General features: G+C 36.5%; 1 protein-coding gene across 2 annotated transcripts; it reads left to right on the forward strand.

Annotated features, from left to right (window-relative positions):
• Positions 1–25641, forward strand: LOC125646752 (myosin-M heavy chain-like). Of its 2 annotated transcripts, none has more exons than XM_056142749.1 (5): positions 1–576; positions 18343–18424; positions 19656–19799; positions 22486–22737; positions 23767–25641. In XM_056142749.1, exons 1-5 carry the CDS (start codon positions 469–471, stop codon positions 25575–25577), a joined length of 2397 nt encoding a protein of 798 aa, XP_055998724.1. In that variant the 5' UTR covers positions 1–468; the 3' UTR covers positions 25578–25641. The 2 variants fall into 2 exon arrangements, with proteins under 2 accessions (XP_055998724.1, XP_048729230.2); XM_048873273.2 differs by lacking the exon at positions 1–576 and adding an exon at positions 8879–9711.
• Positions 25642–25899: the final 258 nt, after the last annotated feature.

Below are 25899 nucleotides of genomic sequence, written 5' to 3' on the forward strand. Positions count from 1 at the left end.
CGCCTGATTTCAAAAGCAGTTAAAGTTTCACTAATTTTCGACTATCAAATACGATCTTAATTTCATCATATGATCTTTTGCAGGCACAATTTCTCTCCCGCTGCGGTAAATAATTTGGACTAAGCACCTACTCCGGGAGCCCTGCTGTAAGTGATCCGGACGAAGGATTCACTCTGGGTAACCTGGGCTAAGGATTCACTCTGGGTAACCTGGACTAAGGATTTACTCCGTGAGTCTTGCTGTTAATGATCTGGACTACGGTCTTGCTGTTAGTGGTCTGGATTATTCTGAGAGTCTTGCTGTGTGTGACCTGGACTAAGGTTTTACTCTGAGAGTCTTGCTGTTAGTGATCTGGATTAAGGATTTACTCTGAGAGTCTTGCTGTTAGTGATCTGGACTAAGGATTTACTCTGAGAGTCTTGCTGTTAATGATTTGAACAAAGCCAGCATTTTAGAAATCTTAGAAAAATGTCTGACGCCCAGAAGCATTGGACTAAAGTGAAGTTTGTCCAGAAGATGGTAAAGAAGGAGCCCGGCGCCAAAAAAAGTAAAAAGAAGGCCGAGGCCAGCAAAAAGGTCAGTCCTGTATAACAAAACATTAGGAAGCCCGAAAAATGATTCTAATGATGAGGGGGTCGGTACTTAGGGACCCCGAAAATGATTCTAATGATGAGGGGCGGGTACTTAGGGACCCCGAAAATGATTCTAATGATGAGGGGCGGGTACTTAGGGACCCCGAAAATGATTCTAATGATGAGGGGCGGGTACTTAGGGACCCCGAAAAATGATTCTAATGATGAGGGGCGGGTACTTAGGGACCCCGAAAAATGATTTTAATGATGAGGGGCGGGTACAAAACACTTCGTTTGATTGTTTTACGTCTCGTCGAGAATTTTTCTGATACTAAAACGCTAGCAGTTGTTGAAGTAATACAAATTTAGACCTATGATTAGCGCTCACGGTGAGGGCACTCAACGAGGGTTCTTTATGTACCAACGCCTATTGCGACACGGGATCTCCGTTGTTAAGGCCATATCCGAAAGACCTGTGATTATCACCTATAAATGCCGAGGGTTTGGCGAAGGAGCAATCATTTCCTATATGCTAACGCCTTAGGTTTGAGGCAACCATGAAACGAGCGGGGCTCGAACTCACGACCTCCAAGTTTCGTTGTACATTGTAACTTGTACATAGTCAAATGTTCGAACCATCATATCATTATCATTTTACAGTGTTTCTAAAAGAACAGTTAATAAACAGTTATAAAAAGCAACAACAATCAGCAAGCAAATGAAAACAAACGAAAACAAAAAACAAAAACAAAAATCCAACCCCACAACAAAACTCTCAATTCAAACAAAACAAAACAAACAAACACAATATAATACAATAACCTTCCGAAACCTTAAGTGTGCTCAAATATGTAACAATATTGTGCCTTTACACGTTAACAATCATGATTGTGATTATATGTAACAATATTGTGCCTTTACACGTTAACAATCATGATTGTGATTATATGTAACAATATTGTGCCTTTACACGTTAACAATCATGATTGTGATTATATGTAACAATATTGTGCCTTTACACGTTAACAATCATGATTGTGATTATATGTAACAATATTGTGCCTTTACACGTTAACAATCATGATTGTGATTATATGTAACAATATCGTGTCTTTACACGTTAACAATCATGATTGTGATTATATATTTTGACGAAGGCAACATTAAGAAGAGTGTTCTTAGAAGACTTCGCAGTTTTTCGCCTATTTTGAAATAGAAGTAGAAAATGAGGGCCATATTGAGGGCCATATGGGCCCTTATTCTGCCCAGTCCTTTATTTTTAAATGATGAATGGGAAGACATGCTGCACGAACATTGTCATTTCTATGTCTGCAAGATTTAAATTCTTTATCTCAATAAAATGGTGTCATGATATAGCAGATATCTTATACATCTAGAAATGATTGTGTGAAAAGCAGTGGAAATAAGGTTCGATCAGATATTATCTGTTGTGTTTTTCTGTTCTCCCTGACAGACCTTCGCAATATTAATCACCAATAGTCATATTAAAGAAAATTGATTTGAACATGGAAGTCAGGCATTTCTATTCAACAGTGGACATTGACGCATGCTGAAAAAGGAAATAGGATTTTAAAAAAAGTCAATACAAACTCAAAAAAGAGTTGTTTCAATATGAAATTTATTTTCATATACGAAACGGAATTAATCGAGTTATATTGATGTAATTCGTAAGCTGAGTAATAAACATGATAAAAAACTTTTAACTTCGATCGAACAATAGAAACTATCTTCAAGATTTCACATGTAGTAGGACTTAAAAGAGAAAGAATTTGATAGTCACGCAAGACGACTCTAGAAACCATGTGCATTAGGAATGCATGATTGAAATTTCATCTGCAGTTACACGATCCAACAAAGAATAAAAACGATCTCCAGTAAGCATTTCAGTAAATAAAGCACCTGTATAATGTTAAATCAAAATGTATATGCAATAGAAAATACTTCATTCCTTAATATGTCTTAAAACATTTGTCCGCTCTTATTCCAAACTACCAGTGGTCTGTTCCGTGTGAAATGTGTGTAGTTATAGTGGTGTGTTCCGCGTGAAATGTGAGTAGTTATAGTGGTGTGTTCCGCGTGAAATGTGTGTAGTTATAGTGGTGTGTTCCGCGTGAAATGTGTGTAGTTATAGTGGTGTATTCCGCGTGAAATGTGTGTAGTTATAGTGGTGTGTTCCGCGTGAAATGTGTATAGTTATAGTGGTGTGTTCCGCGTGAAATGTGTGTAGTTATAGTGGTGTATTCCGCGTGAAATGTGAGTAGTTATAGTGGTGTGTTCCGCGTGAAATGTGTGTAGTTATAGTGGTGTGTTCCGCGTGAAATGTGAGTAGTTATAGTGGTGTGTTCCGCGTGAAATGTGAGTAGTTATAGTGGTGTGTTCCGCGTGAAATGTGTGTAGTTATAGTGGTGTGTTCCGCGTGAAATGTGTATAGTTATAGTGGTGTGTTCCGCGTGAAATGTGTGTAGTTATAGTGGTGTGTTCCGCATGAAATGTGTGTAATTATAGTGGTCTGTTGAGCGTGAAATGTGTGTAGTTAGAGCCTTTCTCCTTTATATTTGGAAATCATTACAAAACTTTTTTGAGCACGCTTTCATACTCAGACTCGAACTCCGTGCTCGAAATCGTACTCATACTCAAAAGTGAAAGTTATAAAACTGTTATAAAATCATTAACATACTCATATGGAGTACATGCTCAAGATTTTTCGAGTATGTTTCGAAGTTTGTTCAGAGTTGTACTCAAAACAAACATAGTTGAGTTTGAGTATGAGTACGGTGAAAGTTTACTAACCTCCAGGCCAGTTTGAATAGAGACTTACGAACCCATGTATCCCGCGCCTCTATCGTCACGCTTCACTTGAGTTTGGTGTTTCTCCCGTTTGCGCGTCACTGTAGTTGTGGTGTTAAAGGTATTCTAACTATACTCCCTCTGTCCAGCAAAACATACCTCACCACATAAATCTTGTCAAGCGTAAACAAATATATGTATCGGTACATCTGTTGGGAAGAAATGAAATTACAAAATGTATATGTCGTTGTCTGTGACGTAATGACGTCAAACTAATCAGCTGACAAATCACATATCAAAAATTGAGCGCCATGTCTGGGCAGCGGTCAACAGTTTGAAATATCACGAGTGGGCAAAAAAGAATTACTGGAGTAAATAGTGCAGTGTAAATGTATAGCTATAGATAGATAGATTGATTGATTGATATACAGGTATTTATATATATATATATATATATATATATATATATATATATATATCGATAGATAGATATACAGATAGATAGATAGATATACAGATAGATAGATACACACACACAGAGAGAGAGAGAGAGAGAGAGACTGAATATATCATAAGATGTGTTGTGTACCCTACTGTAGCGTACACCAATGGACCACCCTCCTTGACAATTCTGCAAACCTCTTTTGATTTCAAGGAAAGATTACAAAGTATGTTAGAAACTCATTCCGTAAAACAAATCATTCATTTTGATAACTATTATGTAGAAAAGACAACCACACGCATGCGAAATACTATATGAAATCTAAATACTTATGATGTATTTAGGAAAACGTCATAATTCATTCAAACTGTAAAGTACAAAATATATCTAGGACGAATATTTCACATTCAAAATACAAAGCAACCAACCTCTATACAAGTCGGTGAATTTAATATCGATGGACAGTTACGATTTCTACATAACTGTACGTGTTTGTATAAAATTTAGTCGTCAACTACGGATCCCCATTTTATGACGGAATTTGTGAGAACATCAAAAATAATTACCTCAATAGCTAATTCACCGAGTGACCAAAATCCAGCAGGTGTGGACTTTGTCCAAAAATCTTATTCAAGAAAATAAGTATCCACACATTCAAAGTCTCCAATTTGTGCAACTGCGAAATAAACATCAATAGTGAAACTCAATAGCTGTATATTCTCGATCAGGAACGGAACAAATTTTAAAATGGGGTACGGTTAAATGATCTAATTAATTTACGATAATGGTCAAACTATTGTGAGCGTAGCTAGGAGGATATTTTGCGTATCCAACAGTAACTATAAAACGGGTGAATTGTCAGAGAAGAGTGCGGTATTGTGTACGATGTAAATATATATGGAAAGAGTTCAAGAGGTGTTTGTAGGATAAAAAATCTTTCATCGAGTGCCAGATGGACTGGACAGGTGCACTGTAGTAGTACGAAGAACATATGGAGTGGTGTGGATTAAACCCGGCGTGGATTCCACTTGAACGGACAGTTTTAGTTTTAATGTTTTTGGATGGGGATCACCATCATCCACAATACGAAAAACAGAAAGGAATTCTCATTAAGCTTGTTACTATAATCGAGCAATAAACTTTGATCAGCAGTATATAAAGAACATAAATTCTGCATCTGTGAAGTTTTGTCAGGAGATGACCACAAGGAATAGTGAAGGACTTTATTTGTGACACAGTGTTGTTTCTTGGAACCAAATTCTGTAAAGATATACAGATGAGTTCTCGCCGTATTTCCACAGCTTTTGAGACCCTACAGAGAAGGGAATCCATTCAGGCCCCCTCCGGCAAACGGAAACCCTCCCTGTTTGGGGAACCAAAGAGGCTTCCAGTGGAGAAAGGAAGACGACACTCGTACGCCACAGGGGAAAAACAACCGAGGAGAAAGTCCACAATACTTCACCCTAGAAAACGACAAAGGGGATCCGAACAGGTAAATAGGGACCCGGATATTGTCCAGCGAAATATCAGGAACTATGATTTTAAGAATATCTTATTTAATAGATAGGATAAGATGGAGCAGGCTGAAGACTAAACAAAAATACATGTATACATACGCCTGCTGTAAATGTTTGAATCTTTGTCCAGGTTTTTTTTTTTGTTGGCCATATATCATAATGTTACATCCAAACTGAAAATGTATGATGGTCTAATATAAGGAAAATCACATTATATATAATCCAGTTATAGAATGGAAAGTCCAATAGAAGGGACACGCCACTACATACGACATTGGCGCGAAATAAAAAAATGAAAAATAGAATTCATGAAAACTTACATATAATATGCACTGTATTTTTACTTGTATCCGCTCTCTTCACGTGCGTGGGTCAAACGGAGACCGAAAGTATTTATGTGACTGCTTCTTCATTTTGTTACAGGGCCCCTCAAAAGTATCTTGTTTCCTGCATTTTCTCCTGTTTCACGGCTTAAATGAAAACACAAAAAGGGGCTGATATTGATAATAAACATGGATTGGTTCAATTCCTCTTTAATCTAATTAGATACTCCTATTTCTATTCCAATGACAATGAGTCTTTTTCACACACGCAATTATTATCAATTACATATACATGTACATGTACTTTCATCAAGTAATTTTAAGAACTATTCTTTGAACAATTACTTGGGATCCATTTTCGAACACGATCCCTATAATACTGTATACTTTCAACTGCAAAGAAAGGTGCAATGACAGGGTTTATTGAGTTTTACCAATCATCAGAAGATTTTCAATTGCCCCATGACCGCCGCGGTGGTCAGAGGCAGAGTGTTCGCCCCCGCATGTTGAAAGTCTCGAATTCCGGCCGCGACAGACCTAAGTCGTTAAAACAGGTAGTGGCAGTTCCATCGCAAAACGCTCGGCATCAGGTGTGAATGTCACGGGTCCTCGGAGATGACGGATGGCCCGTATCACAGTAGGTGTGGCACGCTAAAAAACCCTCACTGCTCAATGGCCGTAAGCGCCGAGCATAGGCCTAAATTTGAAACCCTTCACCGGTCTTGGTGACGTCTCCATATGAGTGAAAAATTCTCGAGAGGAACGTTAAAAAAGATAAAATCAATTGCCCGATCACTGAGATGTTTTCTGCTTGCCGTTTGGCTTTGAAATTTTTCCTACACGCTAGAACACACTGTATGAAAGCCGGATAGGCTCATTTTTGAAAATTAAAAAAAAAAAAAAAATCTAACTAGTTATAACGAGTTAGTATCTCGTTATAACAAGTTAGTTATCTCGTTATAACGAGTTAATTATCTCGTTATAACGAATTAGTTATCTCGTTATAACGACTTAATTATCTCGTTATAACGAGTCAGTATCTCGTTATAACGAGTTAGTATCACGTTATAACGAGTTAGTTATCCATGTTTTCTATAAAATTGTCAAATTAAATGCATTCAATTGTTTTCTTGGACATTATATAATTCTTAGGTAGATATTCACACTTTTCATTCAATTCAATTCATTTCTTCACTCAAACCATTCACAATGGTACATGAGGTACATAAATATAATTTTATAATTATATATACAATATTGCCAAGGGTACGAATATATAAATAGTATATGTACATATATGTTCATTAGCACAAAATAGAGGTGGGGGCATAATGCATACAAAGATATTCGGACATTTAATAAATATACACGTTAGGGAGGACAGCAAACTATCTCCTGAATTTTAGAAATAAATATACTTTGTTGTTTTTAATGTTTTAAAGTTGGATGTTGTCATTAATTCTCTAGATTTCAGTGTATTTGGTAGATGACAATATCTAGAAGCCACAATTTCTTTCCATAAAGTGGATAGAGATTTACAATCTGAGACGAAGAGGTATTCGTCGGCTAATTTACCAATGTTATAGACTTACTTTGACTATCAGGATATTTTAAAACAACACCCTCAATTGACTGTCAAAGCATAATTAGAATGCACAGAAGTATTCTATTTTCTGGGAAGGGGTATTATCTTCTAGACAAAGTCCGTCCTATGTCATTTTCCAAAATGTTCTGTATCTAAATCTAAATGTAGGAAAAATGTAATCAAAGACAATGTCTGTGAATTTATAATTTAAAATTACCATATTTATACAACGAATCGCCATTTCTATCAATGATATTACTTGCAGTGAGATTGGGACGTGTAATTGAAAAGTAACTGCAATTACATACGTTTTAGACACGTAATTTAAATACCTCCAATTACTTGTAATTGAAAATAAACCCATTACAAATACCTCCCACTACATCGGAAAACGTAAATCATCACAGCTAATTAGAATGACTGATTTTAATTACTCCATCCCTCAGCATCGATATTTAGTGTATTCCGTTAATTCTAATTCAAAAGATGGAAAGACATTATTACAATATATATATCTAAGCTGATATAATTATCGAAATAAATCTTACGTTTTTTCTTCCAAACCATCAGTAAATCTGTACCGCATTGAAATGGTGTAAGGATAAAGCATTATCGTCTGCATCTCGAAAATATGGTTTGATTGATTGATTGTACATTGTTTAACGCCCATCTCGAGAATTTTTCATTCATATGGAGACGTTACCATTGCCGGTGAAGGGCTGCAAAATTTAGGCCTATGTTCGGCGCTTACCGCCTTTGAGCAGGGGCAGGAAGGGATCTTTATCGTACCACAACTGCTGTGACACAGAGCCTCGGATTTTACTGTCTCATCCGAAGGACCGTCCCATTTAGTCCCTGTTCAAAGGCCGTAAGCGCCGAGCGTAGGCCTAAATTTTGCAGAACTTCACCGGCAATGGTGATGTCTCCATATGAGTGAAAAATTCGCGAGAGGGACGTTAAACAATATACAATCAATTCCATGCCGCTTGTTGAATTGGAAGCACGGATAAATCTACGAAATGATGTGTTATAATGGTACTTTTAAAAAAAAATTACATCTAAATTTATGTCACCTACATTAGTACACTAGCGATGTTGTTCTACCCCCGTTGACCTTAATTTCTGTACAGGATTGGAAATGATATAATTACAAAGTACAAATGTGGGACAAACATACCATTAAGCCTCTTAATTGTGTATAAAAAGGTCAACTACTTCAAAGTGACGTATGCGAAATACACGTATTTATAAATGGACATGCCATCTTCAAAAATTCAGAGGTCCCCTGATATATCTAGAACGAATAGTCTTCGTTCATTCTACAGAGCATCCAATTCTCATTATGCAAGATATATCAAGAACGAATATTTTACATTCAAAATACAAAGCTACCAACCTTAAACAAATCGGTGAATTTAATACCGATGGACAGTTACGATTTCTACATAACTTTACGTGTTTGTATAAAATTTAGTCGTCAACTACGGATGACCAATTTATGACGGAATTTGTGAGAACACCAAACATAATTACCTCAATAGCTAATTCACCGAGTGACCAAAATCCAGCAGGCGTGGACTTTGTCCAAAAATCTTATTCAAGAAAATAAGTATTTACAAATGTATGTATTTAAAGTATCCAATCAGATGCATGTGCAACAGCGAAATAAACCTGCAGATTGGAATTCGTAGAGAAAACAAGGGTGGTGAAGCGTGTTGATTTTTTTTTTTTTTGGCGTTCATGGACGGAATTAATTCGAAGTTAGGGGCACGGTTACACAGTCCAAGTCAAGGTAATGGTCAAGCTGTTGTGACCGTAGCTAAGAGGATAATTGAATCTTGAAAAAAGCGACTGCCAAGAGAAGGGTGCGGGGTTGTATACAATGAATATATATGGAAAGAGTTCAATAAGTGATTGCAAGAAAACAAATCTTTCATTGAGTACCAGATGGACTGGACAGGTGCAAAATTGTTGTGGGTTAAACCCGGCGTGGATTCCATTTGAACGGACAGTTTTAGTTTTAATGTTTTTGGATGGGGATCACCATCATCCACAATACGAAAAACAGAAAGGAATTCTCATTAAGCTTGTTACTATAATCGAGCAATAAACTTTGATCAGCAGTATATAAAGAACATAAATTCTGCATCTGTGAAGTTTTGTCAGGAGATGACCACAAGGAATAGTGAAGGACTTTATTTGTGACACAGTGTTGTTTCTTGGAACCAAATTCTGTAAAGATATACAGATGAGTTCTCGCCGTATTTCCACAGCTTTTGAGACCCTACAGAGAAGGGAATCCATTCAGGCCCCCTCCACCAACCGGAAATCCTCTGTGTTCGGGGAACCTCGGAAGTTAACGGTGGAGATAGGGAGGCGACAGTCTTATGCCACAGGAGAAAAACAGTCGAGGAGAAAGTCTACAGTACTTCATCCTAAAAAACGACAAAGGGGATCCGAACAGGTAAATAAGGACCCGGATATTGTCCAGCGAAATACCAGGAACTATTTCGCTTTGTATATAATACATGATTTAAACAAAATTTTACATAAAGAATAGGATTGGAAGCAGGTTGTTGGTTATTTCCGCCATCGTTCTCCTCTGTAAATAGCCAGGAAGCTTACCGTACATTAAATTTTATAATTTGTTATCTAATGACACTGTTTAAGAATATTCAGCATAGACGTCCCATATTGAAGATTTATTTCAATAGTTTAATTTCGTTAGTAACAATAATTTTGATTGGCCGAGGAACATGCTTTATTATTCAAAGTTTATTTTTATTATCAGCTGTTGGTTGTACAGTTGAGTTCATATGTCGATTCTATGCCAACAAAGTTTATTAGCGTAAATATCAAAAACCAATAACATATTTTGCTATTCAATTAATTTCTTTGACAATATTAGATATACATATATATGAAATCAAAAGGAATGAATATAATTGTTCATTACACGTATATCCAAACTTCAACATAACTGATGTTGAATTGTATAAATAATATTACTGGGGATTTAATTTTACTTTAATATAACAGATAGTTCAATATAAGTGACTTCAATATAACAGATAGTTCAATATAAGCAACTTCAATACAACAGATAGTTCAATGTAAGCAACTTCAATACAACAGATAGTTCACTATAAATGACTTCAATATAACAGATAGTTCAATATAGGTGACTTCAATATAACAGATAGTTCAATATAAGTGACTTCAATATAACGGATAGTTCACTATAAGTGACTTCAATATAACAGATAATCACTATAAGTGACTTCAATATAACAGATATTCACTATAAGTGACTTCAATATAACAGATATTCACTATAAGTGACTTCAATATAACAGATAGTTCAATATTTGATATAAGCGACTTCTGTATAACAGATAGTTCACTATAAGTGACTTCAATATAACAGATAGTTCACTATAAGTGACTTCAATATAACAGATATTCAATATAAGTGACTTCAATATAACAGATATTTCAATATAAGTGACTTCAATATAACAGATAGTTCACTATAAATGACTTCAATATAACAGATATTCACTATAAGTGACTTCAATATAACAGATATTCACTATAAGTGACTTCAATATAACAGATAGTTCAATATTTGATATAAGCGACTTCTGTATAACAGATAGTTCAATATAGGTGACTTCAATATAACAGATAGTTCAATATAAGTGACTTTACTATAACAGATAGTTCAATATACGTGACTTCAATATAACAGATAGTTCAATGTAAGCGACTTCAATATATAAACAGATAGTTCAATATAAGCGCTATATTGCTCTATTCTTAGCTGTTTAATAATATCCATCTATGTTCATTCATTTCCTGCAAAATTAAAATTGGAAATTAAAGGTCGAGAAAAAGTGTATAGCTTTTAGAGAGACGGTTTGAATGAAGTTAAAATGAAGCATGTGCATGCGACGTATTAGATTTTTTTTCAAACATCATGTTTCCATAATTGTAGCTGAGGGTACGATATTTGTGTTTGTAAATTATTGGATTGGTGTTTTAGTGTTTATAAATACGACTCCTTTTAATGTGTGACGTAGCTTAGAAACATTGATTTTTAAAGTTTAAGCTATCAGTGCACTTCCTTTCAACAGAGAAATTGAACGATCACCGAATGACTGACAACCCAGACTTAATTGTAAATATATACCGTGACGTAATGGATTGCACTGTGCATAAATCGCCTCTCTACAAATTGATTGGCCAGCACTATTATCGTCGTCTTTTTTAAAGCTATCCTCATCGAAGTCAATACAAAACTCATTGACAAATTAAAATGATCGATCAGAAAACAAAAGATCGCTCAATTATCCGCTCCCTTTTTTCCAATGTGGTACTAGTCCAAGGTTTCTGTAGTTACAAAGCCAAACTTTTTTTCTGCATTGTATGTCGCTGTCTGCGCCTGAAGTTGTTAACAACCAACTGTTTGGACGGAACATTGATTCCAAGCCTTTGTTTTTATTAAATGGACATTAGAGAGGGTATCTATATATCGACAGAGTCTTCAAATATTGAAAAAAGAGAGGAAGAAATGAATAGAAAGAGAACAAATTACATTCTGGAACATGTTTCTCGAGAATCTTTTTAGTAATTCCATCGGAGACCGAATCGTTGAAATCTGCTAGAAGGGATTTCAGCCTGGAATTTTGTTACTTGTATTCGATCTGGTGAAGTGATACTATAACGTAGATTTGTGTATTTATGGGAGGTGGGGTGGGTGGTGGTGGTGGTTAGGGGTCTTTTATACCCACTGAAGTACATAGGACAACGCGTACTACCCGTGTGGAACCCTGCATGATGAACCAATGAAATCCTTGCTCACAACTGAAACGTTATGCACGCTTCAGAAAACATAAAACATACGTTTTGAATTTTTTTTGGTGAAACTTTTGAGGTTACTAAAATGACGTAATCTATTTTTGTAAAATATACACTTTTTTGAACAATTATGGTCTCGTTCTTAAGACGTCATGTTTAAAACATTCTCTCCACATCGTAATATGATTATGTACATATCGTAAAAAAGAAGAAGAAGCGACCATACAAGATATCATTGTGGTGGACGAGGTTTGAAAGACTGATAGCAACTTGTTAAAAATCTACACAGTAAATGGGGGGTAGGGGGTGGGGGTGTTGAAAGGCTTTTTTTTCTGAAATCATTTTTTCTTTGCCATTTGAATTACATATGTATCATATACACCAATTTTAATGCTCTAAATTCCCAGGGCTCCATACGAAGACGATCAAAGTATAAGATAATTTTCATTTGCCAAGACAACCAAATGCAGTGGGTTTGGTTTAAAGAAAGAAGAAGATCGGACTTGAATATGACAAAGTAAATTCGAAATGACTTTTAAATGTAGTACTTTTAAAACTGATATACATGTGGACAGATCCTGTATTTTATCTCATTAGTAGAAAGAGAGAAAGGGGTGGTTTAGTATATATCGTTGTTAGTTCCTCAAAGGTTTCGGAAATGCTTTATTGAGAAAGGTCAATGTTTAATATGGGCCTCGTAGCTTAAGAAATCTGAATAAGTGCGGTACTTGATATGTACGAGAGTATTTATTTTTTTTCGTAAGTCATAACTTCAATTTTTTTGCAGCTCTCATTAAATATACATTAATTTCATTTCATGTACTTTTATTTTACACCTGTGAATGTCAGCTATTTAGAAATTTCTAAATATTTTGAATGGAAGGACTTTAGAATTAAATAGCTAATTGTATCGAGAAGGCATTGACGATGAGAAAAACGACGTCACATCTGAAGGTGGGGAACAAAGAGATTAATCATGAGATAAAAAAAAGAAGGAATAAATGGATAGGTAACGCAAGGTATGTCCTGTTTTAAAGTGGGTCAAATTGTACATTTGGCAGAAATTGAAAAATTGAGACGTAACTCTCCAAACACGAGATACGGGAACGACACTATCCTGCCAGCAATTCATTGAGGTGTATTGAAGCTTGTACAGCGTGCTTTCATTAAAAAAAAAGTACACAAAAAATGTTCATGTTTGAAGCATTACATAAAAAGTAATCCAATGTTTTGGGCTTTTATCGAAGAGTTTTTAAAGTGGCGATGTTTTATAATTGTGCGTGCTGTTTGTGGATTTTTTTTTTTTAAAGAATGCATGATTATATGTGAAATAATCAAATCTCAGATGAAGCTGAAAGGAACGATGAATATAGCGCATTCTTAGAGATTAATGAAATTAATTCGTTTTTTAAAGTCCAAGATTAAATTAAGCATGCAAAAATAATTTTCCTTTATCCTGTAGTGCTGTTTGTGTAAACAAATTCGTTCTCCAGGCATTTCATTATTGTATTGTGTAATTCCAGGCGTGTTTGTATAATAAGATTTTACAAGACAGTTTTGTAAACAAACTTACCCGCTGTAATTACTAATTTAAAGATACCCAAGTCACATTTGATCATAAATTAAACGCCCGTCTCTTCATTTGTTGTATTGTACCTAAGGCCTTTATCAAACCGCGGAGCCAATAAAATCAAATCATTCAGCAGTTAGCCCAATTTTAATTCTGTAAACAAACAAGTATGGTCAGCCCCTGGAGAGAGTGGTCAACAGAAAATTTGGACAGTGGACAACATGGACCGAGGCCAGACTGATGTAATTGTATTTGCGCGGTCCTTATAAAATGTCGAGAGCTATATAGAGCATTTCGGATTCTAGGCAATAAAAATCTTATTCATTGTGTTTTTTGTACTTGGTTAGCAAAAGAGGTGATACGTTACAGAAATGTAAAGACGGGGTGAGTTTCACTTTAGATTGCCAGTTCATTTGCCTGTCTTCCACCAAAATAAATCTTTTCATATAAGGCATCGATCTGGGCTCTTCAAGAGGGGTCTCATAGCATGCGGGTGATTTAAACCAACCCTCGCTCTGCATGGTATTGGGGGAAAAGGAGATATCTCATAAAAAAGTTACATAGCAAACTTTTAAATAGATATATCACAGAACAGATACCTCACAGAACAGAGACCTCACAGAATATAAACCTCACAGAACAGACACCTCACAAAACAGAAACCTCACAGAACAGACATCTCACAGAATAGAGACCTCACAGAACAGAGACCTCACAGAATATAAACCTCACATAACAGACACCTCACAGAACATAGACCTCACAGAACAGAGACGTCACAGAATAGAGACCTCACAAAACAGATACCTCACAGAACAGAGACCTCACAGAATATAAACCTCACAGAACAGACACCTTACAGAACAGAGACCTCACAGAACAGAGACCTCACAGAATAGAGACCTCATAGAATAGAGACCTCATAGAACAGACACCTCACAGACCAGCTATTTCACAGAACAGATACCTCACAGAATAGAGACCTCACAAAACAGAGACATCACAGAACAGAGACCTCACATAATATAAACCTCACAGAACAGACACCTCACAGAACAGATACCTCACAGAATATAAACCTCACAGAACAGACACCTCACAGAACAGAGACGTCACAGAACAGATACCTCACAGAATATAAACCTCACAGAACAGACACCTCACAGAATAGAGACCTCATAGAACAGACACCTCACAGACCATATATTTCACAGATCAGAGACCTCATAGAATAGAGACCTCACAGAACAGACATCTCATAGAACAGATACCTTACAAAACAGAGGCGTCACAGAACAGCTATCTTACCTTGTCTTACATTATCCCTGACTTTAAAACCATAATCTCTGTTAGAATGCTAATCTCTGCATGACCCTAATGTTACCCTAACCCTACACTACACTAATATCTGCATGACCCTAACGTTACCCTAACCCTAGCCACCAAACCTAGCCTCATCACTAACTGTAAGTGCACTTTTAACGAAGTATATGTCCATCACCTTAGGGTTTAATTCTAACTATAACTATGTTATCACGTGTATAACCTCAACATTAAGTGCAGAATCCTAATCCTGGATGTATAACCGTAAACCACAGGCAACTGTATCACTTGGTTCGAATTTAATCTTTTTAATAGTAAATTCGAACCCAAGCAATATAGTTGCCTTTGCAACATAAGTGTGTAATGTTACGTTGAGACAAAGTGTATAATCTTAGACCAAAGTGTATAACCATAAATTTCTGTGTATTACCCAACACTCAAGTGTATAATCCAACACCTAAGTGTATAAACTTATACATACGTGAATAAACTTAAACCTAAGTGCATAGACTTAAACCCATAAACTTAAACTTAAGTGTATAAACTTAAACCCAAATTTATAAACTTAAACCTAAGTGTATAAACTTAAGCCTAAGTGTATAAACTTATACATACGTGAATAAACTTAAACCTAAGTGTATAAACTTATACATACGTGAATAAACTTAAACCTAAGTGTATAAACTTATACATACGTGAATAAACTTAAACCTAAGTGTATAAACTTATACATACGTGAATAAACTTAAACCTAAGTGTATAAACTTATACATACGTGAATAAACTTAAACCTAAGTGTATAGACTTAAACCCATAAACTTAAACTTAAGTGTATAAACTTAAACCCAAGTTTATAAACTTAAACCTAAGTGTATAAACTTAAGCCTAAGTGTATAAACTTATACATACGTGAATAAACTTAAACCTAAGTGTATAAACTTATACATACGTGAATAAACTTAAACCTAAGTGTATAAACTTATACATACGTGAATAAACTTAAACCTAAGTGTATAGACTTAAACCCATAAACTTAAACTTAAGTGTATAAACTTAAACCCAAGTTTATAAACTTAAACCTAAGTGTATAAACTTAAACCTAAGTGTATAAACTTATACCTAGGTGTATAAACTTATGCCCAAGTGTATAAACTTAAACCTAAGTGTATAAACTTAAACCTAAGTGTATAAACTTATACCTAGGTGTATAAACTTATGCCCAAGTGTATAAACTTAAACCTTTAGTGTATAAACCTAGACATGCGGCTTTAACTGTAACCCTAAACCTACGTGTATATCCTTATTTGTAAACAACAACCTAAGTATGTCTATAACCCCGAGACTTCAGACCCTAAGTGTTTATCTCTTATATATCTATAACCCGTACCTTAAGGGATATGTCACAACCCCAATCCTAACTCAAGTCCAACCATAACTCCGACTGTTTTACAAATACTACAGAAGTAGAAATAGTTCTTACCGGCCGAGTTCGTTTTAAGATTGAATCTTCATCATGTACACGTATTCACAGCTTGACAGAAAACTGAGAGCATTATGGGTGTTCTGTGTCTACTGACGTAGTAACTCGAACTGATAGCGGGCGAGGCAAAAAATCCGTTTATAATATTACTAATCTCAATTTGGGACACGTTCTTATATTCTGATGTATTTAACTATATAAGGTCGGCGACTTTGGTGCACTTAGAAATTCTGAACAACAGAGAAGCCATGTACTTTCCCTCACTTTTGGTTTCTACGAACAACGGGGTCAGTCGAGTCTATAGTTTTATGGTGTAATAACTTGAGCGGTTAGTGAGAAGCTTTGAAACAGGGAGAGAGTTTTATCTCAATTATAATCAAACAAACATCGGGGATAGTTATGTCCAAACGCTCCAGGCGTAGGGTGCATTTCTTGGACAAAGTAGATGTATGTAATGAAAAGGTGGGTTTGATTGCACACTGATTTTGACCACGGATTACTCCGTTTACCAGATCGGGATATATGGCTCAAGGCGGGTGTGATCGGTAGACAAGGGATGCATACTCCTACTGAGCACCCGATCCCGCCTCCGGTATGTCCAGGGGTCTGTGTTTGCCTTACTCTTAATTTTTGGGTGGTTTTTTTTTTTTTACCATGGATATGAGATATGAGATTTTTTCATACTCCCGAGATCAAAATTCGGGGATGGGTGGGGTGGGAGTGTTGCTTTTGATCTGTCTATTTGTTTAGTTGTCTGCAATTTTAATCTTGGTTTATGACTCTTGAATTAAACATGATAGATATTACAAGGACATTGATATTTGAATGCTAGAGGTCAAGGTCATTCATCAGGGATAAAGTCAAATATACAATAATAGAATGTACATGGTCAAGCTCTATGACATTTTGTTTAACAAACACATGTCTTTTCATTTTCTTTAACTAACGTAAATTATTAATGGGAGTAGTATCAATTTTAAAACAAACCGTTACGCATGAAATTCTGGTGAGTATGTGAACTTCTTATCCACAGAATTCACTCTTAAACTTTTATTTAATTGTAATTAAAGAATTTCGATATTAAGATAAAATTAGATTTGCTTGTCCCTAAAATTGCTGTACCGCGTTCGGTTCAATTTTGTTTTCCCGTCGTCTGGACTTTTAAAGCAATGAAAAGGCGGTAGACAAACTTCGTCAAAATGTCACTGAAGGAAAGGCTCGAATGTCAATCACACCAGCAGATCTGTGCATGTCGACTCTACAGTTTGCAATATGAAGTTCGAATTCTCTCCTCGCCTCTGTCAATGAAAGCCTTTCGGAGCTGTTGAACCATTCACTGTTAATATTTTTGCGGAACTCCAATATGGAATTTCAGACGTAATTTTTAAGTTTCTTGGTTCTGCTGTACCAATGAAAGATCATTCGCGCTAGGGAATTTAAATTCTGCTTTACAAACATCGATTATTTAACGAAGGTGCTTGTTATCCCCCAAAACTATTTAGTAGATGGATTACATGCGAGCAAATTGTTTGAAGGAAAAATATCAAAGGGGCAATATTTACGAAGGCCCAAAGGAAGTTGAAATTAGAGGGAGAAGAGCGGTTTAAACAGTTCCCTAACAATCTCATTGAATCAATAGCACAGTACGGGGATATTACATCCGGTATACTTTTCACAAAATCTGGACCATGCGATCAGCAGACATAGAGTTTATGTCATGTTGAAATTACAGACTGAGAGTTTCGTAACGACTGGAGGCTGTTGAAACAGCGGCTTAAACTGTCCGAAGTGTTGTTGGGATATAATGCAGTGAAATTTTGGGGAAATCTGGAAAAAAAATGGCTTCTCATTGTTCTACACAGGTTGAAAATGAATCCAATAAAAAAGTGGAGGTCGTGGAGGAGGTGGACCCGCGGGAGGCGTTCAGACAAGTCGTCCTCGACGGTAAGTGGACCTGTTTAATTCCCTCTGATTGTTCTTAAAAGAAATCTTCAGCACTGATGCTAAAAGTAGCACTAAAATTAAATAAACTACTACTTTGTTTCTACTGACATTGTCATCCTAACGTGCATTTAGTTCACTGATTGCTTTCAAGGCAGCATCAGGAGTTTAAAGACCAATACATCAAGTAAAATAGTAATGGGTTTTCTCAGAAGACAGCCGCTTATTACAGATTACATCTAATATCACTGTAACCCTTCTAAACTTGACATTAGACCAAGTGCTTGTTACGGCAAAATGGGGTTCTAATGAATATATGTACCAGCTTATGAAATGTCTTGAATGGAAAAGTGACGGAACATTGCCGCGGTGAGAAAGGAACAAATCCTCGGGATGTTTCTCTAAGAGATTAATGGCATTCCTTGTAGAAAGTAATCTTGATTTATACCCCCAAAGATCCGAGATGTCGTGCAAGCAATGGTGTGGTGTGGACACGATAGATCTTCCCTAGTATTGCTTGGGATTTTCTAGCTAGCCATCTTAAGGTGACATAAAACCCTAACATCAATACATCGATCAGTGTTAGCTGTCTGTGGTAGTAACACCTCTAATGATAAAGATTGAAGAAAACACAAGCATTACCTACATGTACATAGGTAAAAAAGGGAGAAGTCAATTCTGGCCTACAGTTACCATAAAATCCAATATCTCTTATACGTCAAGGCAGCAATTTTAGTTCCATATGCGGGTCTCCCCCCCCCCCCCCCCCCTCTCTCTCATACAAAGAAAAGAAATACGAAGGCGTTTAACTTCATTAAACTTCTTCGTGTTTCTTTGTTTCTTTTTATCAATACTTTTTTTCTTTTTATCAATACTTTTACCGATCGTTGTGAAAACTGATTATCTATCTATCTATTCATTGATTAATTTATCTTTATACAAAAACGCTAGATGTGTACATCTTTGACACCAAATAAAAAACTTTATCGAAGTGATATATTGATTAATGTAAACCAGAGATTCCTCGACATCATTGTGTTACTAGTAATGCCATTCAACGTAAGAGATGTGCGTTAGAAGACAATATTATCCATTTCAATTTAACTCATTGCACTCATCCTTTATATTCAGAAGATTTCCGTCATTTTCATAATTCATATAAATATTGAGTACATGTATAAGAGGTTTTTGGTGACGATTTTTACAAGTGATTTTTCACTATTTTCATGAACAGCCATCAAGACAGCGTTCGAGTTGGTCACCGTGAACGGAGAAATCAATATCAACGTAGATAACATATTCCCCCTGATGAAGACCCTGGAACTAAATCCCAATGACGAACCCATCATGGATATGGTCAGGACGGCCTGTATTGATAGTAAGTGTGGGATGTAAAGTTCTTATACTCTCAAATGTGAGAGATGTCCCAATAAGGTTTAAGCAAGAAATTCCAGCCAAAGCAAAACGCCATAACATGAAGTGACTTAAAAATAACACGACCTTTCTATTTTGGATAGATTACGATTTTCTTTTTCTGTTGGTTTTTTTTTGTGTACAATAAAATGGTAGTATTTTATGTCTATTTTAGAACAAGTTGCTTTTTGGGATACTAGCTCTACAAATTTGTAAAGTTTTTGTAAGAAATCACAAGTGTTGCGCAGTACACGCGCACCTGTCGTACCCACTTATGCTGATCAATATTCAACACGGCTTTACCTCTTTCAGCCACACATATTTATAAATTATCCATCCTTCAAATTTGAGACATGAAGGTTCATGCTGGATACGAATTTCCGACTGAGAAATTCCCTGAAGGAGGTCTGGTATCAGATAATATCTGACTAGAAAAATTTGATCATTTTAAAGTCACACATCAAAATAGCATTCTTAATGCCTCCAAAAGACATGAATAAAAAGCATTCATTTACGAGTTCTTCACAACAAGTAAACTAATAACCATCAAGAAAAAACCTACAATGACATTTAAATATCTCTTCATTTTAGGAAGTTGATGTATTAATTTAAAACCCTTTTCAATGCGTTTTTTATGTAATGGTGTATTATATTATTGTCACTAAATATTAGTGTTATTTTATTTGGTGAAAATTGACTCTTAACTAAATGCAGGAAGAGTTTTCTTACATCACTTTCCTTACAAGCTGCGACACGATTTGTGACAAGGTATTGTTGCCGATTTAAAAAATGCATGTGTATTTTTAAACGCACAAAAGAATACAAAACAAATAATTAGAGAACTACATGCATATGAAGCTTTTGAATGTTGAAATCTAGAGCTTTATAAAATTTCAAGAACAGTTTTCTTTCCGTATTTTTATGATACTGAATATTGAGCAATATGTTAATATCTTATATATGGTGTTCTAAGTATGCTTTTGTTTTTGTTTTAACGAATCAACCCACTTTTTGTATTTTAGCCCTACCCGAAAGTTCACGTGAGCTTTCCTGATCCACGTTTGTCAGGCGTCTGTCTGTCTGACGTTAACTTTTAACATTTTCACTTTTTCTCGGGAATTACAGCACCAATTTCAGCCATACTTTGTACAAAACATTGTTGGTGAAGGGGATTTAAGGCTACTGACAAATAAGTGATGTTACAGGGTTTTCAATAGTGTCTCGTTTAAAGGTATATGTGCGGTATTAAACCATATTTTGTTAGATGTTTTAAAAAAACTAGACCAAAATTTTGTCAGTGTGATAAACTATGAAAAATAATACGACTTGGCAATTTATTAAGGTATTAAAGGAATACTGTTCTACTGAGAGTAAGGAGAAAATGATGATTTTCTAATTCATATTTATGAAGTAGTGACGTTTACGGTGGTTGCGTACACGCGCGCGAGAAAAATATTTAGAAACAGCATGGGCGGTATATAGTCATACTGGATGGTGATTTCATGTTAAACACAAAATTTAACTCCCTTTTTATTGCTCAAAATGATTCTCTCTTCCCCATTTTCCGTCTGTACATATCGTAAAATGTGTCCCGTTAATAGCACGCAGGCAGTACACGCTTTCACGTTGTAGTTGTTTACTTTCGAAATCCCGCGTACAACGTCATGTGGTCATACATATTTCTAATCCCTCGTACAACGTCATGTGGTCATACATATTTCTAAATGTGGCGTTCTTATTCGACTCGGAGAATACATAATTATACAAGAAATTAACTTGAATTGCATTAAGTGTATATCTTATGTATAATATACATTGTGTATGATATAAAACACATGCTTTTTATTCCTACGATGATATCCCAAGAAAAACGGCATATATAGCTTTAAAGTTAGCATTTCGGAAATTATATGGTCGTCATCACGATCTAATTTGCAAACACAACCTGTCATTAGGTTTAATGCTGTCTGTCGTGTTTCACACCAATTGTTAAACCGTTCTTTACATACTGATTTTGACTACGGATTACTCCGTTTACTTGATCAAGATAAAGGGCTCACAGTGGGTCTGACCTGTCTCAGCAGGGGATGTTTAATCATCATAAGCACCTGATCTCACCTCTGGTTTGTCCAGGGATCCGTGTTTGCCCAACTTTCAGTTTTGTATTCTTTATGGTATTTATGAGATTGATCACTGGTCGTTATCTTCACTTTCATTCAAATGAAGGTCCGTACCGCTAGTGAAAATAGATTGGAATTTTAAAAAGATCTTGTAAAGAACAACAAGGGTACACTATGCAAGCATCCTCATGTAGTGTAAATTAAAGTTTGTTCATACCACAACCTCCACGGTCTTGGCGGGACCATCAGCGAGATTTCAAGTTTTACGTAGGAATGTCTTTAAGAAACACAAGGGTACAATTCATCAAATCAATATACAAGAATCCTCATGTAGTATACTGACTTTCTTCACACCATCTTCGACGCGGCCCAGGGTGGTGCCAACATTGGGAATTAACGTTTTTCATGGGAAAGCCGAGTTGCTGCAGTTTTTTGTTGCTTGTTTTGGAGAGCAATACCCGTCCTTGTGATATTGTCAGGTTAATATTATTTCGACTCCAAAAGAGTATATTATATCATAATTATTTCCAGCCTATGGGAACATCAGCGAGTTAGAATGGGACGAGAAGGTGGTGGATCAAAGGAAGCAGACGACGGGGGAGGAATTCGAGGAGGACATCAAGTCGGCCTTCAGCCTGATCGACAAGGACGCTGATGGCGTCATCACTACGTCAGATATCTACGAACTGATGATGGGACTGGGTGAAATGTTAACAGACGAGGAAATTACAGAACTCATTAAAACAGCAGATCTAGACAACGATGGTCAGATCAACTACAGGGGTAAGAGGATCTACAACGGCTCTAATGTACACTGACAGCGACCTCTTCCTAATGATGACATTAAGCTCGGTGTATTGTACACTGACAGCGACCTCTTCCTAATGATGACAGTAAGCTCGGTGTAATGTACACTGACAGCGACCTCTTCCTAATGATGACAGTAAGCTCGGTGTAATGTACACTGACAGCGACCTCTTCCTAATGATGACAGTAAGCTCGGTGTAATGTACACTGACAGCGACCTCTTCCCAATGATGACATTAAGCTCGGTGTAATGTACACTGACAGCGACCTCTTCCTAATGATGACAGTAAGCTCGGTGTAATGTACACTGACAGCGACCTCTTCCTAATGATGACAGTAAGCTCGGTGTAATGTACACTGACAGCGACCTCTTCCTAATGATGACAGTAAGCTCGGTGTAATGTACACTGACAGCGACCTCTTCCTAATGATGACATTAAGCTCGGTGTAATGTACACTGACAGCGACCTCTTCCTAATGATGACAGTAAGCTCGGTGTAATGTACACTGACAGCGACCTCTTCCTAATGATGACATTAAGCTCGGTGTAATGTACACTGACAGCGACCTCTTCCTAATGATGACATTAAGCTCGGTGTAATGTACACTGACAGCGACCTCTTCCTAATGATGACATTAAGCTCGGTTTATGTATAGTACATTATTCGATTTCGTATGGTAGTATTTCACATCACATCTGGAACACAGAAATATTATGATATCTGAGTGCAACAAGAATGAATTACAAATGCTGTGTAGTATATTCTTTTGATAAGTTTAAAGCAGAATGTATGCACAAAGTAAATAAATCATTGTGGTTAAGTTACAAATTTTTGATATCTAAGGATTGATTGATTGATACATTGTATATTGTTTAACGTCCCTCTTGAGAATTTTTCACTCATATGGAGACGGTTATATTAAGGAATTATTTTTTCATGTTTTTAAATGTTATTTAATGAAATAATTTTCTCATTTTTTTTAATTTTTATATTCCCCCGACAGATTTTCGAATATTTCTTCTCGGCGACACTGGGGAACCAATTGAAGAACCAGTAAGGGAGGAACCAAAAACGGAAGAGAAGGTAGAGGAAGTTAAAGAAGGAGAGGAAGGAAAGGAAGAAGAGAAGAAGGAAGATGAGGAGGAAAAGAAAGAAGAAGTTAAAAAAGAGGAACCTAAGAAACCCGAATTATCTCCGGAGGAACAAGCCAGAAGAGAGAGGAGAAGAAAAAGCATGTTGATGGGATATGCGCAGAAAATAAAGGCCGAAGAAAAGAAAAAGGAGGAAATGAGAAAAGAAGAGGAGAAGAAAGAGGAGGAGAGGAAAAGGGCAGAGGAAAAGAAGAAAGAGGAAGAAGACGCTAAAAGGGAAGAGGAACAGAAAAAGAAAGAGGAGGAAGAAGAAAAAAAGCGGCAGGATTCCGGATTTGGAAGTGAGAGTGACACGGACTCAAGCGTAGATCCAAACAGACCAGGCTCTGGGGTTATTTCCGTAACCGTAAAGCACTTAGAATCTATAACAGAAAACGAAGAAGACGAAGAAGTCTTTGAATCGCAATCAAATTCCGAGTCAGCAAAACGACCAACCTCATCACGTCCAATGTCAGCAACGCCTAGTGTCCTAAGTATACCCGAAGACGTTACGATCATTGACGACGAGTCCGAACATGAGTTCGGAGCATTTTTAGACGATTTACCGTCTGCAAGAACGTCATCTGCCAAAAGTCGTCTGCAGTCAGGAAAAAGTCGATTGTCGTCTGCGCGGAGCAGATTGAGTAGTATTCATGAAAGAACTCAAGGAAGTTCTACTGACATTACGGACTTAAATATGTCGACTGAGATGGATAGTATGGCCCTGTCGGAGGACGAAGAGCCAATCAAAGATAACCGGTTTACAGGTAGCATGAGCGACAGACAAATCTATTATACTCAGAACTTTGACTCTCGTCACGGCTATTGTGAAATCGGAACAGATGACGATTTGGAAAATGACGTAGCCGTGACTCAATATAGCTTATTTGAGACGGCGCCACTTTTTGTGAAATACAACAACGGTTTTCCGATCAGACAGTTACAGCGGTGCAAATCAGCGAGCAAAATACAAACCATAAAAAAGCTCGAGGAAAGCATTCTTAGGCGACAAAATACAGATCCTAAAATAGACATGAATGCCATTCGACAAGCCAACGAAATTTCCCGCTATTCTCCGATAAAAACGAACGCAAATGGACTAGTGTGTTCCCATGTAAACATGAAATTATTAGTGACAACCGAAAAGGAGAATTTTTCTAGTTACAGCAGGACTTTAAACAGAAGGCCCAGAACAGCGCCAGTGTTAAGCACCAGAACAGCGCCAGTGTTAAGCACCAGAACGAGGCAGCAGAACATGAAGACTCCAGAGGTTGATGAAAATAACAATGGACTCGTGAATATTGTTGATCTATCTCGATCACTCCAGACAGAAGACATGGGGTACCCGGAGACTCCGGATCTGGCATTAAAACATTCCGGATACAAATCCGTGTGGCCACTTGCTAGGGTGAAATCTGCTCGAAACAGTAAAATCAACAATGGGAAAAATATAGAACTGAATTCGTTTTCTCGAAGCCTCGAACGAGTTGAAATTGCCCCACCTCGTCCTAAGTCGGCGTTCGAATTCGCTACTAACCAAAGACATTTTTATAATGGACAAAGCTTTAGAAGGAAAGGGCAACAATCCATTATAAATCTAGAATTGCCTTACTGCCAGCAAAGCAATATAAAGAAAATGTCGAGGCTTTCAAAAATGGCACACAATAAGCCCATGCGGGCGTAATCTAGTCAGTCAAGCTGTTAGAAATATTTAAAAACTTTTGTTATCATTAAATACTTTTACAATATGCTGTTCTTCTTTTTTCAAACCGTACTCTATTCCTACTTGGGTTTACCAGGTTTTGTGTAGAAACCGTACTATGTACCTTCTTTTCTATAATGCTGACCGTGCTGGGGAGAAATCAAGTGAGGACAAGATGGTGGTGGACTGTTTCAGTCACAGACACGCATCACGTAACCGAGCAATACCTCCCCAAACCAGTTGAATACGCACCAAATAGTTATACCCGTTCAATAGATTGGAACTTTTAAAATTACTGGATTTG

This window comes from Ostrea edulis, chromosome 6 (assembly GCF_947568905.1).
Source record: "Ostrea edulis chromosome 6, xbOstEdul1.1, whole genome shotgun sequence".
Lineage (NCBI taxonomy): Eukaryota > Metazoa > Mollusca > Bivalvia > Ostreida > Ostreidae > Ostrea > Ostrea edulis.

Coding starts and splice junctions, on each gene's coding strand:
- LOC125646752 (XM_048873273.2), top strand. CDS start 9,496: ATGAGTTCTCGCCGTATTTCCACAGCTTTTGAGACCCTACAGAGAAGG. Junction 19,800..22,485: donor CAGGACGGCCTGTATTGATA/GTAAGTGTGGGA, acceptor AATTATTTCCAG/CCTATGGGAACATCAGCGAG. Junction 22,738..23,766: donor TGGTCAGATCAACTACAGGG/GTAAGAGGATCT, acceptor TTCCCCCGACAG/ATTTTCGAATATTTCTTCTC.